Source organism: Convolutriloba macropyga, chromosome 1 (assembly GCF_964194025.1).
Source record: "Convolutriloba macropyga chromosome 1, txConMacr16.3, whole genome shotgun sequence".
NCBI lineage: Eukaryota > Metazoa > Xenacoelomorpha > Acoela > Convolutidae > Convolutriloba > Convolutriloba macropyga.
Genome location: NC_134468.1, coordinates 16,430,342 through 16,450,153, shown reverse-complemented (window position 1 = coordinate 16,450,153; position 19,812 = coordinate 16,430,342). Strand labels below are relative to the sequence as shown.

The window sequence follows — 19,812 nt, the reverse complement described above, 5'->3', positions numbered from 1 at the left end:
ATAAATAATCAGAAATCAAATTTGCTACTCCATCCTGTCGATATGCTGTCAAATTAATAATCTGTCCTTAGTAAGTTTTTGGTTCTTCATTCAGTTGTGTGTTTCATATAGACAATAAAAAGTTGGAGATTCTCGTTGTCATTTTTGACCTCCTATCTTCCTCTGAAGAGTTCCAAAAACTTTTTAAACAACCTAGCCTTTAAAAGATTCCATTCAAGCCAATTGTTTTAACTTTACGTAATGCGGAAACGAACTCTATGCTGGCCTGTCTTTAGTTTTGTAATTTTTGAGACCCTGAACAGTGATCGATCGAAGAACACATGGTGTCGTCGCAACAACCATGCTGAACGACCAATTCTGTCACCGACCAGTTCTTTGAGCAATTCTGTCAACGATCAATTATGTCGTCGGAACGACCAATTCTTCTGCAAAAAAAGACCTAGATTTCCATGAACAAACAAAATTCCCTAGATTTCCATGAACAAACAAAATCTCGTGAAATTCACTTTTTTCGGACGTTTAGAGGTTCTAAAATGGTCCCAATTTCTGAAATACAATAGGAACGAAGACCCATGATAAAGATTCAAGAAGATAAGAAGATAAGAAGATTCAAGAAGGTGTTTATGTTGTCTCGGATATTATCCCCAACAGGATTACAAAATGATGGACAAACCACAACTTCTTGCCACTTGATCTGCTACTTAATAAGTGCGATGTAAATAATAGAATTTTTTTTAAATGTAGATGAGAACACTGCTTCTTTTTGTCGAATAAAACGGTTCTAGCTGAAAAGTAGATGCCTTCTTCAAAACAAAAGGGAAAAATCAAAGCTATTTCTTCTAAATTTCTTCTGCCGAGTCTATCTTAATAACGTACTAGCATAAAATGCTTTTTGCTAGTTTTGCTCCGAATCTTCGTCATATTAACGGCATTCACAAATCGTACTAAATTAGGTTCAGAAAAAAAAACAGCAGTGTTTCATCGCTTTACTTCATATTACGTTCCTATCACTTGGTCTCAAAATGATGTTAAAGACAGACTTGTGAATGAAATCGTAAGAAGTTGGGTAAGAGTTGCTCCCAAAGACTTTGTCAAGAATGAATAGATTTGTCAAAAATTTCCTCTTGCTTCATCGATTTTTTGACATTCAATTCTCTGTCCAAGACACTGAGTAGAAAGCAAAAATAAAGCTGAACCAGGGTCTAGATTATTCGTTAAGTTGAGGGATAAACCTATGAGCGAGAACTGATCTGAAAGTTTGGTGTCATACCGAAACAGAGAAAAAGGCAATCACTTGACTGCCATATCTTTAAAGTGTTAGTAAAATTGTAATAAAATGAGTTCTTAGAGAAAAAATCAAATGTACGCCAATAACTAGATGATAGCTGCTGTATTTTGATATTTGTTCCAACCCCATTTATAATTGCGCTCTATCGTTGATGTATGTTTCCATTCCGAGAAAAAGTCGGTTGGATCAGAAGGATTTCTTAAGTTAAACTCAGCTGAGTCTCGACTAAAAATAGATTTCCTTAGCTTGAAATAAAAACTGAATAATAAATTGTGACGGTAGCGTAATTCAAGCAAGACGTCGTGACTCGCGGCAGCAACTATGAAGCTTCACTTATTGTTCCGACCTCACGTGTGGGGGGAGGAACTATATACTCAAACGGTTTTTTTTTGTTCAGTCAATTTTGGCCGATCGATATATTCATCGTCGAGAAATGTGAGTGGTATCATTAAAGATCGTCCAACGTAGAGTTAGGAATTAAAAAGATTTTTTTGAATTTCATTTTTTCCGAGGAGTTATCGAGGTTTAAAGTTCTGTTTGAACACGGGACATTTTGCATGATTTTGTTCACTTTTAGCTTAATTTTCGTTCAAATTAAGACATTTTCTATAAAAAATATCAATTCAAGGCTACATTTCACGCTACTAAATGAAACATTTTTTTCATTCTTAACAGACGAAAGGAGACAAAAAAGATAGTTTTGGTCTCATGGCTAAGTTTACTATAAAAAATAAGTTTCAAATTTTCTTTGAGAGCTGTTTTTTTAGAAAACTTTTCGCATTTTTTTTGTTTTTTAAAGTCACTCATAGACTAGTCAATTTCCATATCACGATTTCGTTAATGAAAAACATCACTTACAGTCAAATGAAGCCCGATGAACAAAAAATTCGTTTTCGAGGGATCGCACTTTTCTTTTGGTTTCTATTGACTTTTCGTAATTTTTAACGAAATTTTAATTTCCTTTTTTGAGATTTTACCAAGTTTTTGCTGTCTTATAGCATAGACTCGTTGACTAAAATTGCAATAGATTCCTTAATGAGCATAAAGTGAACCAATCTAGTGCTTTGAGTGGACAGCTAATGGCTGTTAAGCTATTAAAAAAAAATTTTCGAATTTTTATTTTTAACCGATCTTAAACCTATTTTTTTTAACTCTGACGTTTTCAGTCTTTACAGCACATCCCTCCTTTCTAGTGCAACCAAAATTAATCTGGATAGCAATTTTGTAATCTAACTACTGGTTTTATGACCTCGATGCCACGTGTTTTCATATTTTTCATGTTTTTAATTTTTGGATTTCTCTCCTCAATATTTTGGTTCCTTTCAAAATATTAGAACATTTTCACAATACTGATAGTTCTCATTTGCTTAGAAAAAACGTTCAATGGATCATCGAGAAAGTTTTCAGAGAAAAAGTTTATGGTTTAAATGGCTCAGACAATTTCTTCTTGCTTTTTTCAATTGAATTTTTGGTTTTTGCCTGTATTTGTTGTTGTTTTCGTAACCATGAGACATATTGTGATGTCTTTTTGACAATTTATAAATGAAAAAAAATCACACTCTTCCCATAGAGGCATAACTTTGCGTATTTATTGATTTCCTTCGAAAGCTATTGGACTTAATGACGTTGATATTACGTGTTTTTCGTAAAAATTTCGTGGCTTTGATAGACTAGTTCTTATTTGTTGATTTTCTGAAGTCATTTTTTTAAAGAAGAAGCATCCCATTGCTGTTAAAAAAAAATGGAAGACAGAAAATTTTTTTCCGAAAAGTTTTCTTAATGGCTTCGACACTTTTCTCTCTTTTTTATTCTTTTTGAAGTCATAAAACGCTGAGAGGCCTCATAAGCTTCTAATTGAGGATTGAGGAAATGATGTCGTCAGTCAATGCAGTCAGTTTATAGCGGATAACCTTAAACTTTATGACATTCGTTTGCAAGAATTTTTCAGTTTTTGTTTTTCTTTTCTAGAATGATTTTTTTAGCATATTCGCGTAATAACAGATCTCAATGATTTTCAAATAAGGACCGAGTGAAATTATTTAACGTTCAGTAATTTTCTAGCTGATTTAGTATAGAAAATAAGCTCAAATAAGAGGAACAATAATCAGATTTATCATTTTTAATGGCTTCAATAATTTGTTTTCGCAATTTGTTTTTTTTAGAGTTTTTCTACAACTCCAATACGTTTATATGGCTTAGTCTAAACAAATACATGTTCTATCGGTTTCGTAATGACTTTTATGTAACTTTATCAAGAATTATCTCTTTAAAGGCCAAGGGTGTGAGACGTATGAAGTTATGAAACGTTTTTAATGTTGATTGATTTTTGAATTTTGCCTCATTATTTCATTTTGTTGCCTTGTTACCTAGACCCATTAAGGAAAAATCCCATCTGCTGTGTAGTTAAGAAAAGAGTAAATCTGTGTAGCTAAGGTTTTATCTGATTGCATTTTGACGTTGTTACAAGGTGCTTTTAAATTTAGATTGAGTTTTTGCCGTGAAATTTTTGTTTTTGCTGATTTCGTTGGTTGTTTTTTTTCTCGTAGTCTTTTTAATGGCAGATCTCGTGAGCGCTTTAATGGGGCATGGCATTGTTTAATTCAATTAGTAGTTTGGGTGTGTAATGATTTTTTTAAACTCCAACATATTTTTGATTATCTCTTCATTTGGTTGACAATTAAATCAAAAATGTAGATGAGCTCGGGTCGGAACATCCAAGTGCAAACGCACATTAACGAGCCCTCTTGTTGATTATCTCAACTTTGACCAGAAAGTCACACCTAGATGCGCGAGCCTCCTTGTATGCTATTCATAGGTACATCAAAATTACCCGGCCAAAAAATGATGCTCGCGAGGTTGCAGTTTGACTCTAGCAATCAATGACATCAAATTCTTCACACAAAATGACGGCACTGAAAGCAAAACATTGCATGTAGTTCCTATTCAATTTTATAAGACTGAATTAAAGAATATGAAGACTGCAAATTGTTTTAGGCTGGTCAGTGCGCCTTTTCGAAGAATTGAATTAGCGCGATATTAATAAGTTGCATATTTAATTTGTTTTATTTCACCACGCAGTGAAATACTCTGGCCAATCATAGTTTAAAAATCTCAAAAAATCTACCTCAATACTGAATTTGAACAAGAAATTCAGACACATGCAGCGGGGATTTCATAGATTTTTTTAAGTTCTCGTAACAAGGGCGCTTTTTGCGAGAACCTTACAATTTATCAAATTGCATGATATTAAACCCACTTCATTGCATAACAGCCACTCCAGATCTTAGACCGAAAAATACTCAGCAGACATTAGTTCACATTTTGCACTCGAGCGCACTTATTTCCGACGCAAAACTTGTGTATTTCAATAATAAAGTACTTGCTTTAGCACGCACACCATATAAACAGCCTTTTTATTATCATGACTACTCCGTTTCCTGCATGTGGTGTAGAGGGTCTACTCTTTTTTACATTAAAAACAATAGAAAACTGTTATGGGGACAAGTTCAGACTACTTCAGTCTGTTGAAATGCTTCAGGCATGTTTTTAAAAACCACAATGTACCAGCATAACAAGTTTGCATGGGAAGCATGAACGATCGTGGCCATAATGGATTGTTCCATGAAGAGAGTGTACCGTCAAAATTGTATCCATATGCTATGCACTGTCGTCACAGTTGCTGATCTAATAACACGGCAAGAGAGAATTCAATTATGACGCAACTCAGTTCATATTTGGTCAAGTTAAATTTAGATTGATCACAAAGCATAACTCGGTTAATAATTCAATTGGTTATGACACGTGTTTCGAATCAAACCGCTATTCCCACGTAGCGCCCAACAGACCTTACAAATCTACACCTTATTAGTTAACCACTGTTTCAGTCTCAACATTTTCCACAAAACTTCAACAAATATTCATTTAATAAATTCTCCTCACTAATCTGTGCTATATTTAGGTTGGTGTGAAAACAAACTTTTACAGAAATTTAAATTTTATGAACAGAGAGAGCTCAAGCAAAGTTAAAATCTAGAATTGATATGATACCAAATTTAATCAGAATAGAATTTAACACTCCGCTGTCACTAGATTGCAATAGTGTCCACATTTTCAGGGTATAAAAACATCCGATTTGCTAAGATCACAGCAGATAACAGGACCATTAATTATACACTGAAATGAGTGGCTAAATGATTCTACGCAAATTACCCCCCCCCCCCCCCCGCAAAGAAACTTGGATCCGCCATTGATCGTTACATCAACAAATTATGATCTATATTCACTTATGAATACAGCTGAAATGGTTTAACCAACTCTGCATTGATGGCGAAATTAACTATTCAACTATAAGTTTTCTGCTATTCAACTACAAAGTTTTTCAAAAGTTACGACAAAAAACGAATGGTTTGTCCGGTTTTATATACATTATTAAAAGTTATATTTCGCAATTGGTAATACAAATTGCGAAAAGCTCATGTTAGAATCTTAAATACGAAATGAATCGTTGGACATGTTTTTTTAATTAATTTTTGTTTAGATTCAACCCTAATGGCCGTCAGATGACATTGTCAATAGAAAATTAAAATTTACGGCCAGCACCATCGCAGAACAACTTAACAAAATGACCGAGTGAACAAAATGACCTCCGATGGGCACCACAGTTGCTTTCATATTTACAGCCGTTATGATTCAGAACAATTGTACCTTCACACAAATTGGCGATGAAATGAACCAAAAATGCAGTTCTTTATAATGAGCACAGCTAAACAAGTTGAAGCGTTTATGGCTAACTCTTTGGTTTAAATTTATAACGATTTTAAGTTTATAGCTTTTTTCGGAATCTTAAGTGTCTTCGCCTCAGTTAAGCGTTATTAAAAAATGAGTACTTAAGAGTCGAACAAAGCGTTAGCAGAATCTTAAACTATAATACAGCCGCAACAAGCGGCTCCAAGTTTCTTGGGGGTTTCTCAAAATTACTAGACTAGACAACCATCTCAGTGATCGCATTATACTTAGCACACAATTATTGCTAATAACTTAAAGATAGTGCGAGTCATTAAACCCACTTAACTCTGCCAAAAAAATACTCAACAAAAATATAACAGAAATGAACATAAAAAGCGCTACAGATATCAGACATGTCTAAATCAGTCAGCATTATTAGGACTATTGTATGTTAAAGTATGCAAAGGCGGTAGTGGTGGAGTTGCAATGAAATTATGCGAGTAGTTGTTGGGGTTATTTCCTCCAGTTGTGTTGGTAGGGCACAGGGTGCAACGCGGGCGCTGCTGGGACATGTAGTAGAAAGCTCCTCTTGGTCTGTGTGTGGGTGAAAATGCAGGTTGGTGCAAACCGCTCTGGGGGCTGAAATTAGCCCTGTTAATCGGGTTGCCATGATGTGGGCTACTAAATACACCAGGTGTGTATGACTGATGTAGTCCAAAAGGCGCGGCCGTCACGTGACACGCGTGTGACGTCATCCAGTTATTGCTACTGTTCATTGGGAAACACTGCATGTGGTGATGGTGGGGATCGAACCTGCGCCCACTCACAACCTGCTTGTAGTTGTACTCTCGCAAGTAGTCTTTCAGTTGTGCAGGGACTTCGAGGAAAGTTATTGCATCGTAACTGATTTTGTCACACACTGCAGCTCTAGCCAGAGCCTAAACAAACAATAATATTCAACTTAGATGTTACACTAATTAGCGAATTTATTGGTTCATTTATTTGTTATCTTTCTTTCATGTTTGTCTTTTTTCGAAGAGAAACAAACTCAGTGAATTTATCTCTGGAGAGCATTAAACCTGCTGTTTACCTTTTCTTTGGCATTCAACAACACAACACTAATAAATTTGGAATGTTGGAACTATGAAGATGTTTAAAACCCTCATAAAATTTCGCATTTTATGGCTCATTTCATTTCAACTAGTTATCGACTGCAGAAAAATGATTAAAATTATGCTTTATAAGACATCAACAGGTGATATACTTTCTCTTAAACGTCTGAACGTTATAATATCTTTGGAACCGTTCAGATAGTCATATGAAAATAGTTGAATCACGCTGCTATCTCTACTCCATGCCGATGCTTAGAAAACCTTTTGTTTCATATTGCATACACGCTTCTTCAGCCATAGAATTATCGGTAAATTTACACCATATAACTATCAATCATCCGTCCATGAAAACGTGATTGCAATAAGGATGGAAAAATCTATTAAGCGGCATCAAAAATAAAAGCATGAGAGAAGCATGTTTTTCCTTAAAAATAGGGACCAAAAAACATGACAGCATAACACAATTTATTCAATGTGAAAGTGAAAAACTAGAACAGGACTACTGAGAGACAAGAGTAGGATAAAAAACAATTCTGCATATGACGTGTGTACGCGTTACTAAGTGTTGGTGTTGTTGTGTTAAGCATGACGGCTGTTGTTAATGTAACCTTCAAAGTGAAAGGCTGTTTCCGTTTCTGTGGCAGAGTCAACAGGGGCTCAAAAAAGAGGGAGCTCTCAGGCACTTTGTAGTGTTCCAGCAGTCCATTTATGGTCCTGCTCTGATACACATTGGGGTCATGCGAGTCCAGGCTAAAGTGGTGTTTGTGCTGCTCTATCCTGGCGTGCAAAGTACGACTGTAGCGTCTGAAGCTGATGGAGAATGTAAAGTCATCCTGGACCGAATCACGCAACAGAAAAGCACCTTCTGCTTTCCCATTCAGAAGAAGCTCCGCCTCATGCCTGTCCATCTTGCCCCAATAGAATGAACTGAAATAAAAATGTATTGAAATACAATCTCCTCAATTATTTGCGGCAAAATTTTCACCCTAAAATTCTTGCTTCAAACTGCGCATCTCTAGAAGTAAAAGTTAATTTTTCTAGTGACATAAAGAATTTAAATCGAGGTGGAATGATAGAGGGGTCAATTAATTGAGGTTAAATAAACTGGGACGAACCTAATAAAGGCTAAAATTAGGGACATCATTATTTGGAACAAATTTTGCAAAACAAATCTATTTCAGGCAAAGGTTTGAAGCATTAAAACAGCACGGCGAGAACAGAAAATTGTCTTTTAAATCAGTTAAATTACAATTTTTATACTCTTCTTTACTCAATTAAGACACGAAGTAACAGAGTTTCAAATAGATTCCTGTTACTTTGGCCTTCAATTAATAACATACACATAACAGTACATAAAAATTCTTATTAAGACTAATTGATTTCAGATTGTTTCGGAACAGGGCATTCAGAGGGCGAGGTACTTTATATTTGACGGAAAACTGGTTTCTAAAAATGACCAAAAATGAAGCCAGCATAAAATAACGAGTAATAATAAGGACACAAAGATCACTGAACCTCACTAATCCCAGTTACAGAAACTACTCATTGGACAAACTCAGATCACTTCGTGGAGGTCAAAATGTGCCGAAATGCGAAACTCAGAACAATAAATAAAAAAATCTACATTCTTAGATGAATAAAAGGAAATCCAATAAAGCTTCTTTCATCTATCGTATTAATTATGTCACAGAATCAGAGAAGTGGGCAAAAATTCAACTATTAGAAGCACTATAAACACTCAACTGATTATTGAAATAACGGCCAAAAAACAATCAGTTCAGTAAATAATTTAAGTTCTAAAATTTTTTTATTTATTACTAAATATCTTACTTCAACAATGCAAAGTAAAACTGCCTCATTTTGCAAGTCTTACCTTTTAACAATGCTCTGTTGGTCCGGTATAAGATAATGGATGTATTCTCGCTGGGTGAATATTTTTGGTGGCCTGGAATATAAACAACGCTTTTACAATTTCAAAATCTTAAGTTCTGAATTAAAATACAGCAAAAACGTCATACATAGCGTCTCCGTTGAGGAAGCGAAACTGTGGACCATTGTGTTGATAGTGAAGATCAGAAAAGGCACGATTGGAGGAGTCGCAGTGACAAAACCTGGATGAGGGTCCAGCTGATCCAGTTGACACTGCCGATGCATGATTCGAGGCATAAAGTTGTGGCGAGGCAAAGGCATGTGATATATGGCTGTTTAATTGTGAAGGAGAGTGCACGTTATTATGGTGTAATGGAAAATTTATAGCTGAACGGGAATTGGGTAATATTGAATACAGGACATTATCGTCATCAACACTCCGAGCCGCAAAACCCTAAATACAACACTTCTTTTACTACATAAAATAACTCATATTTTGCTTTTATAGTATCAAAGATCGTCAATAAGGATCGTCCACAGCCAATAAAGATAGTCCAATAAAGCCAATAATCTGCTCCCGGAACTGCTTCTATTCCTCCATAGAGAGCGGATGTTTTTCATTAATAACAGTTTACTTAGAGTGTAATAGCCTATCTTACCTCCTAAGCAGCATAATTAAACACGCATTTCATTGCAAAATTAGTCATCTATTTTGAGCCCCAGTGCCGTTTATGATACTGGTTGCAAAACATATTCCTGGTACATTTAAAATTATAGAAATGGTTTTCGAAAGCTCATTATACAAGTATACAAGATACACCCTACCTGGGGCGAGCTGATATTGCGCATAAGCAAGTTCTGATACGGCGGATTGGCATTGTTCGTAAAACTTGGTCCGAGAGCTAAATTTTGGTTGCGATTGATGCCACTGCTTTCTCGGAAGGGCGAGATTGATTGCACAAAAGAAAAAGCACGACCATTTGAAAAATTTGCACTCGATCTCTGAGGACTGTCTGTAATATCGTTGAATAGACGAGAAGTACCAGCTACACTTCGTCGTTGACGATTTTGTGAAAAGAATGGTGACGCAGCTCGATTGTTACTCGGAGTAGAAAAATGGAACGAGTTTGATGTTCTCAAGGGTCGGTCTAAATGAACACCACCGTCTGTTATATGTTCCTCCGACTTATTTGAGAAGCAACATAAGGACTTCATTCGCTTCTGAAACTAAATCCAACAAAAAATTGGATCTTTTCCGTTTGCGTCCCCCAGCTTCCCCCTGGACGCACGTGCCATATTTTACAACATGATTTACTATGTAATGGCACGTGCTTTGTAACGGGGGGGGGGGGGGGGGAGGAGAGGGGGGCTGAGGGGCGCATAACGTACTGGGGGGGGGGCACAAACGGAAAATATCCGAAAAATTATATAGGACATGGGGTATAAAATTACCCCGAGAGGGTCTCTTGGTTGGATTTAAAATCGGTGTTTATTACTAACATTTATTCAAAATGGGAGAATATGCATGCGAGGCTGGCTTTTTCTCTGCAGTCAAAATTTCATTTTGTTTAGGCATCGTTGATTTAAAAAATCACCATTTTTCAGCCCTCATGATCTAGTATTGATTTACATAAAAGCTATAACAAATTTCAAAAAAGGGAACACTTAAAATCGATGGGAAAATTGAAGAGAAAAAACATCGCTCATGCTGCAACAGAACGAGTATAAATTTAAGATAAAAACAAACGAGCCTAAAAATTACCGACTTTATTTTTTTGACCAGATTTTTTTAAAATTCATTTTTTTTAAATTCGTAAAAGTCTCTGTTTCCATCAGTGTCTGTTTTCCACTGATTGAAAATCGGTTTCATGGAAAGGAAATCAACCAAATTCATTATTGTTGTTGTTGTGGCTTCCTGGGGTTTGACACAAGAGTGATTTCTCCAATAACTTCTGATTAGAACCATGTAGTAGTAGTAGTAGTAGTAGTAGTAGTAGTAGTAGTAGTAGTAGTAGGGATTTGGCCCTTCGGTGTCGTCGGGCGCGGGGACTGTGTCCCGGTTCTTTGTCCATGGTTGCTGTTAAATTTTCCACGTATCGCTGACTAGTTCGTTGTAACTCGTTTCAAAATGTTGCGTTTCAAAATGTCCAAATGTTGCGACAATCACAGCAGTCGCAACATAGTTGCCATGTGAAGGGTTGGAATCAGAGAATCTGTTGTCGACAAACTTCCACATCAGGTTGACTATCCGCGATTTTAGACCGACAGGGTTGGCAAACTGGATTTTTTCGTATATTCTGTTAATTACTCTACATGTCCGGTAGACAAAATCTCAACGAGTTTTTTCTTTCTTGCACTTGTTTACGTTGAAAAACATCGTGGACCTACCAGATTCAGGGTTGCAAGTGGGAGTGTTGATGTTATGCTCTCCTTCAACAAGTAGTTTGGACATTAGCAGAATGTCGTTGCACTGCATGAAGAGCGGAAAGGGTAGTACATTGAGGAAAGGTAGCTGTTGGAGGTAGCTTCGATTGGAGTCATAGCAGACCCAGTTCAAGGCACGTTTTTGAAAGCTCTCTAAGTCTCTTGTTGAACCACGGCTCAACCGTACGCAGTTCATTCCGTAGAGCAGTATTGGCAGAAATATGGATTTTTATAATCCGAGTTTAAAAGACACATTGACTATCGGCGAAACCTTTCTTCGAAGCAGGTAAAGAGCCCTGCTGGATTTCGGAGATGTGTAGAGACAAAGTCATGTCTTACAAAAATACCAAAATCATTGATGGAAACAGCGCTTTGCAGTTGACTTATGCCTAACATCAGATCTCCGGAGTGGTGGTGGATTTTCAGTGCAGCGCACTTATCAATTTTCAATTGCCAGATCCATTTTTTTGGTCTTTATACAGTGCTGAATGCTGTTCAGGTCTTCTTGAATTTGCCAGTCGGCTTTTCCTGTGAAAAGGACATTTAGGTTGTCTGCAAAGATCATTGGTTCGCTGAGTTTCAACAAGTCAGGTAGGTCGTTTATGTAGATGCAAAATAAAAGCGGCCCGAGCAGGGAGCCCTGTGGGACACCGCTTGTAACTGCGAACAAGATATTCCCTTCCAAACAGATAATCGTGGAGGATTTCGCGGAAGCAACCACAGACTGCAATTGGACCCTCACTTTTCTAGAAGTAGACGCTGCGGTACGCAGTCAAATGCCTTGAGAAGTCGGAGTAAAAAGCGACTACATTGTCATCGTTGTTGCACTCCAGTGACTGATAAACTCTTTGAAGAAAGTTTATGTTGCTTAATATCGACATTTTTGCACAAAACCGTGCTGATGATCACTCATGAATTGAGTGTAGAGAAACTCATACATGCAACCCTCAAAGCATTTGCTGTCTATGTTAAGGAAAGATATTCCACAATAGTTGTTCATCAATTTCATGTTACCTTTGTTGTAGATGGGACTAACTGCGGCCACTTTCTACTTCATGGGCAATCTTTTTAGTAGCTTGATGTTTTTAAAAAGTTTGCGGAGTGTTTAACTCATCTGCTGGAACGTTCGCTGGTACAAAATTGGTGGATGCCATTGAGGCCTCGGGTGTTCGTTATATCTAGTTCTAGTAGGATGCACTTGATTTTGGCTTTGGAGATGCTGAAATTTATCTGCGTTAGATTCTCTACTATAATATCTTCAATTCTGAGGGTTCTTTGTTGGAGAACACTAAATTGAAGAAAAGATTAAAAAGATAGGCCTGGTTTTGGATTGTATTTGCAGTTCTGCCGTCGTACTCCAAATCAGACAGGAAAGTTTGAGTCCTTGGTCATAATTTTGAGATGCTTAAAGATCAGTAAAATCGGTCCGGTTGTTCATAATCCTAAAAATTGATTCTGATTTACAACCTTGTTCGATCAGTTCAGATACAATGTTTTGGAGTTCAACTCCGAGCGCTTTTCAATAACTTTTAGGTCTCAAAAAAAGTCTTTTCTGGGTCTCTAATTTTCGTAACAAATGCGACGTTCTTGATTTGATCCAGGGAGGGAGACATTGACGGTGCCTAGGTATCGATGGGAAAATCCTGCGTATAAGGTTTGCCTATTATTTATGAGGTTCCCCAGTTTACCATTTGTACTGCACGGTATGAAGGTCTTGCGTTCGTTTTTCTCAACGCATTTGATGCAAAGGAGCATAGCGTTAATTTCAAGTTCGCCAATGCCGTTGTCAGCAACTGGTGTCAAGCTAGTGCATACTGATGTCAAGTGTATGAGGCAACCGCCAGCGACACAGTGATAAGTTTCGTTGCTGCGATTGATGTTCTTTTTGCAGGTCTTGCAGTTGCGAGTCATCTTGATGTCGTGGATATCTAACTGACCCTGGAGTTAACCGGTTCAGGAAAGAAAAGAATAGACTACCTATTTAGCAAATTTTGCTAGGCGTTTTCGCTGGGCTGAGGATGCTCGTTTCTTTTTTCTCTTGAATCTAAGAAAAATTGTCTTTGACCCTCTTGACCGGAACCAGGAATTTCAACTCTAGTGATTGGCAAAAATGGAGAAGTTGCAATCGTGGTCTATCGTTGTATCTCTTTGTTTCCTTCTTGAAAACAGATCTCTCGAAAGGTGAATGACGGGTACACCAGAATTAGTCGTTAGGTATTGGTAAATATCAGGTGCATCATTTCTTTGCATGTAAACAATTCCAGAAAGGTTGCGGATGTTCAGTAATTCCTCCTTAGAGAGCGGGGCACGTCTAATACGGGGATGATGTGTAATCGAGTTGTTTATAACGTGGTGCCAGATGATAATACTCTCTTCTTTGTGGACATGCGATCTCAGAAAGTTGAAAACTCTTGTTTCGGGGTCGGCTCTAGGTTTCAAGCTGAGACCCGGGATTGATTTGGCTCCTGGCTGTAGCCATCGTCTGATGTTATCCCACTTTGCTAAAGCTCTGTGAAAAGAGGGGGCAGCAACAATAACAACCATTCACAGAAATTGGGGGCCACCACGGCTTCACCACAATTTTTTAAATCTATTAAAGTAAAGATGGTTATTATGAAAAATCAAAGATGGAAAAAGTTTTTCTTTCTTTTTTGTATCTTTTTTATTTGTAATTTTCATATATCAGAGCATATCAAACATTCAAATTAACCTCCTCTAATATAAAACAATACACAAGAAATTGGGAGTTAGACAATGTATGTATCACCATGCATCAGAAACTTAATACAAATGTTCAAAAATTGAACAAAAAGTAGATTAAAACTATTTTTCATTTCTTTGTATTTTGAACAGTTCTTTTCAAGTCGTCGGGGGTTTTGTTAATTAAAAACAAACAACTTTTTTTGTGAAAGACCTCAAATCCTCTTTAAAAGATAATAAGATTTCTATTCAGATAAAATTCGTAAAAGTTTCTAATTCGTTGGAAGTTCCCAGCAGATTCAAGAAGCTGAAACTTAAATTTCACTGATAATCAATGTTGGTCAGTCTTACACAGTAATGGTTTTCAAGGACACTCTTTAATATTCACTCACATGTTAGACCAATTAGAGGAAACCATTACAATTCACATACAAGTATTATTGCAACAAGCCAGCAACAGAATTAAGCAGCAAAATCAAACCTAACCTTCAATCTTTTTTGTTTACGGTTCTGGGTTTAATTATCTGGCAAAGAAATTGAACAAAAACCATTGGCTATTCCTTGGAAACAATAAAAAGAGGACATCATTATCGACATCAATCAATTGGTACGGTAAAACCCAGCTGGGGCTTAGACATGCTACTATTAGCAGGGAGTGGAGGCATAGTGTGCTTGAGTTATGCCATTGGTTAGGGCGGGAGTGAGATGGAGAGTGGGAGGACTGGACGACGTGGGGTTCAACTCTTCAGGTAGAGGAGGTTGGACGCCATGAGAAAGTTGCAGCCAATTATTATCAACCAATGTAAAGTTTTATAGAGGGGTTTTGAGTTCTTTTTTTTCCTAAAAAGAGTTGCAAATTACAAGTCAACCTATATAGAACTATCGTGACAAAACAAAACAACCTTGTGAAAAAAAAACTGACCTAATAATTTTATGACGAAGAAAATAATAAATATTTTTTGTTAATTTAGGAAACGGGTCATTTATAAAAATTCAATCCTCAACCATACCGTAGTGGCGTTTTCGTCATGTCATATGGTCATAAACACTTGTTCACAACTCAGAAAAAATAGAAACCCAAAAAACTTGAAAACAACGCAAAAATTGTATGAAAATTCAGCCTATTTCAATCCGATAGTACAAAATCTCAAAAGTCAGCGGTTGAACAAAATCAGATCTGTTTTCAAATCTTGGCCTTGAGCTTAGATCATATACAGTTACCCAGCACTACTCATTGAAACTAAAATGTACAATCAAGACAAAAGGTATCAAAATAAATAAACAAGGCAACAAAGTGAATTGAACAAACAAAACAAATCAAGAATTTGGACGTTTATCCAACCTGTGGCTCGGAATCAACTTTTTCTGTATGTCTCAGTTTCTGCTTTCTGGGACTTTTACATGTTAGAAAGAAATTGAAGACTTTTTTAGATTTCACATAGAGGAATAATTGCAACAAGCCAGCAGCAGAATTAAAACCAAAATTATTTCTAATCTTAAATTCTTCTTGTTTATTGTTCCGGGGTTAAATAATGGCGGCTAAGATTTTAAACAAAAAACCATTGGCTATTCCTTGGAAACAAAAAGTAGCTGATATCATTATCGACATCAATCAATGTGTACGGTAATACCCAGCTGGAGCTTAAACATGCTAGTAATAGTAGGGGAGATGGGCGCATAGTGTGCTTGAGTTATGTCATGGGTTAGCGCGGGATTGAGATGGAGAGTGGGAGCGCTGGACTAAGTGGGGTTCAAGTCTTGAGGTGGAGGAGGGTAGACGTCATGAGAAAGTTGCAGCCAATTATTATCAACCAATGTAAAGTTTTACGGAAGGGTTTTGAGTACTTTTAACCTAAAAAGAGTTGCACATTACAAGTCAATCTATATAGAACTATCGTGACAAAACAAAACAACCTTGTGAAAAAAAAACTAAACTAATAGTTTTATGACGAAGAAAAAAATAAATGTTTATTGTTAATTTAGGAAACGGGTCTTTTATGAAAATTCAATCCGCAACCATCCCGTAGTGGCGTTGACGTCATGTCATATGGTCATAAACACTTGTTTACAACGCAGAAAAAATAGAAACCCAAAAATCTTGAAAACAACGCAAAGATTGTATGAAAATTCAGCCTATTTATATCCAATAGTACAAAATCTCAAAAGTCAGCGGTTGAACAAAATCAGATCTGCTTTCAAATCTTGGCATTGAGCTTAGATGTTTTACAGTTACGCATCACTACTACTGAAAAGTAAAATGTACAATCAAGACAAGATGTACCAAATGAAATACTCAAGGGCAACGAAGTGAATTGAACAACCAAAACAAGTCAAGAATTTAGATGGTTTTTTTTTCAGCCTGTGGCTCTGAATCAAATTTTTTTGTAGGTCTCGGTTTCTGTTTTCGGGGAATCTTACATGTTAGAAAATAATAGAAGAATTGTCTAGATTTCACATAGAGGAATAATTGCAACATGCCAGCAGCAGAAATAATGAAAAAATTACGCCCAATCGTAAATCTTTCTTGTTTATTGTTCCGGGGATAAATAATGGCGGCAAAGAAATTGAACAAAAAACCATTGGCTATTCCTTGAAAACAATAAGTAGTTGACATCATTATCGACATCAATCAATGTGGTGGGTAAAACCAGTTGGGGCTTAGACATGCTAGTTTTAGTAGGGGATGGGTGCAGAGTGTGCGAGAGTTATGCCATGCGTCAACGCAGGAGTGAGATGGAGAGTGGGAGGACTGGACGACGTGGGGTTCAACTCTTCAGGTAGAGGAGGGTGGACGCCATGAGAAAGTTGCAGCCAATTCTTATCAACCAATGTAAAGTTTTATAGAGGGGTTTTGAGTTCTTTTTTTTCCTAAAAAGAGTTGCACATTACAAGTCAACCTATATAGAACTATCGTGACAAAACAAAACAACCTTGTGAAAAAAAACTAAACTAATAATTTTATGACGAAGAAAATAATAAATATTTTTTGTTAATTTATGAAACGGGTCTTTTATAAAGATTCAATCCGCAACCATCTCCAAGTGGCGTTGACGTCATGTCATATGGTCATAAAAATTTGTTCACAACGCAGAAAAAAAAGAAACCCAAAAACACTTGAAAACAACAAAAACTGTATGAAAATTCAGCCTATTTAAATCCAATAGTACAAAATCCCAAAAGTCAGCGGTTGAACAAATTCAGCTCTGCTTTAATGTCTTGGCCTTGAGCTTAGATTTTTTAAAGTTACGCATCACTACTGCTGAAAAGTAAAATGTACAATCAAGACAAGAGGTACCAAATGAAAAACTCAAGGGCAACGAAGTGAATTGAACAACCAAATCAAACCAAGAATTTAGATGGTTTTTCAGCCTGTGGCTCGGAATCAATTTTTTCTGTATGTCTCAGTTTCTGTTTTCTGGGAATCTTACATGTTAGAAAATAATAGAAGAATTCTCTAGACTTCACATAGAGGAATAATTGCAATATGCCAGCAGCAGAAATAATAAAAAAATTACGCCCAACATTAAATCTTTCTTGTTTATTGTTCCGGGGATAAATAATGGCGGCAAAGAAATTGAACAAAAAACAATTGGCTATACCTTGGAAACAATAAGTAGTTGACAACATTATCGACATCAATCAATGGGTAAAACCAGGTGGGGATTAGACATGCTAGTTTTAGTAGGGGTGGGTGCAGAGTGTGCTTGAGTTATGCCATGGGTTAGGGCGGGAGTGAGATGGAGAGTGGGAGCACTGGACGACGTGGGGTTCAACTCTTCAGGTAGAGGAGGGTGGACGCCATGAGAAAGTTGCAGCCAATTATTATCAACCAATGTAAAGCTTTATAGAGGGGTTTTGAGTTCTTTTTTTCCTAAAAAGAATTGCACATTACAAGTCAGTCTATATAGAACTATCGCGACGAAACAAAACAACCTTGTAAAATAAAAACTAAATTAATAATTTTATGACGAAGAAAATAATAAATGTTTTTTGTTAATTTAGGAAACGGGTCTTTTATAAAGATTCAATCCGCAACCATCTCCAAGTGGCGTTGACGTCATGTCATATGGTAATAAAAATTTGTTCACAACGCAGAAAAAATAGAAACCCAAAATACCAGATTACAAAGCAGAAATTGGATGAAAATTGAGCCTATTTAATTCCAATTGTACAAAATCTCAAAATTCAGCAGTTGAACAGTATCACATCTGCTTTCAAATCTTGGCCTTGAGCTTAGATCATATACAGTTACCCAGCACTACTCATTGAAACTAAAATGTACAATCGAGGCAAAAGCTATCAAAGGAAATAAACAAGGCAACAAAATGAATTTAACAAACAAAACAAATCAAGAATTTAGACGTTTTTCCAGCCTGTGGCTCGGAATCAATTTTTTCTGTATGTCTCAGTTTCTGTTTTCTGGGAATCCTACTTATAAGAAAGAAATTGAAGAATTTTTTAGATTTCACATAGAGGAATAATTTCAACAAGCCAGCAGCAGAATTAATAACCAAAATTAATTCTAACCTTAAATTTGTCTTGTTTATTGTTCCGGGGTTAAATAATGGCGGCTAAGAAATTGAACAAAAAAACCATTGGCTACTCCTTGGAAACAATGAGTAGCTGATATCATTATCGACATCAATCAATGTGTACGGTAATACCCAGCTGGAGCTTAAACAAGCTAGGTGGGGCGGGGGCAGAGTGTGCGTGAGTTATGCCATTAAGATGGAAATAGCTTTTCCTTCTTTTTTATCTTTTTTGTTTTTATTCTTACTATGTCAGAGCAGATCATTTTAACTAACCTCCTCTAATATAAAATAGTAGAGAAAAAATTGGGAGTCAAAGAATGTATTATGCCTTGTTCACCCTTGAGAAACTTTGGAAGTGGACAAAGGGCACTTTTTATCTGAGAAAAAGGGCTCCCAACCTTGATTATCGTTTCAAACTCATCAAAAGCGTCAGGGAAAAAATCCGTTCCCAACTAATGCTTTCCGGTACATTGAGACACAGTTCATGGATTGACGTTGCAATTGTTTTCAATGACTTCTTTAATTCGAATTTCAACACGAACTCATTGGAAACAAGGATACCAGATGACAGCCAAAGTCTTGTTTTCTTCAATGATTTACTGGTTCATTTATCGACTCTGAGTTCTTCAAGTAATTCAAAACAGTGTTACACGTATGAGACCCATGATGATTTCCCGAATGGACTATTGAAGAAAAGCTCTGGTCTTTTTGCAATCTTGTTCCGGATTGTCTTCAATGGCGTAGTCCTCTACTTCCAATTCCCCGAAAAATGGAAAACTTCATAAATTAAACCTATTCACGAAGGAGCTTGCCGGAACAAGATCATCCATTAGCATCCAATTAGTTTGCTGCCAAAGATCTCATTGCTAGTCGAAAAGTAACTCCACAGGTTTTTTATTGATCTACTCAAGAATAAAATTTATCCGAGGCATTATGGTTTCAGGTCTTAGAAATCTCCGATTTGTCAACTACCTCTATTGGGATACGTCAACTAACCCTATCTCAACAAGGGAGATATACTTCGATTAAGAGAAAGACTTCGATCGTGTTTTCCGTTCTTCTAGTAAGACTCCAAAAAATTGATCTGGACTCGATTTTTTTTCTTTGAAGTTTACCTCCTCTGAAGATTTCCAGCATTACGAACCAATGGGTTTTCTTCGAT

The 19,812-nt window shown here is 36.6% G+C and overlaps 1 protein-coding gene across 1 annotated transcript; it reads right to left on the bottom strand.

Annotated features, from left to right (window-relative positions):
* Positions 1-6,227: 6,227 nt before the first annotated feature.
* On the bottom strand, positions 6,228-10,255 carry LOC142335676 (uncharacterized). The gene is made up of 5 exons (XM_075384119.1): positions 9,820-10,255; positions 9,144-9,448; positions 8,999-9,070; positions 7,734-8,052; positions 6,228-6,951 (listed from the first exon to the last, which is right to left on the bottom strand). Exons 1-5 carry the CDS (start codon positions 10,207-10,209, stop codon positions 6,436-6,438), a joined length of 1,602 nt encoding a protein of 533 aa, XP_075240234.1. The 5' UTR covers positions 10,210-10,255; the 3' UTR covers positions 6,228-6,435.
* Between the last annotated feature and the right edge of the window lie 9,557 nt (positions 10,256-19,812).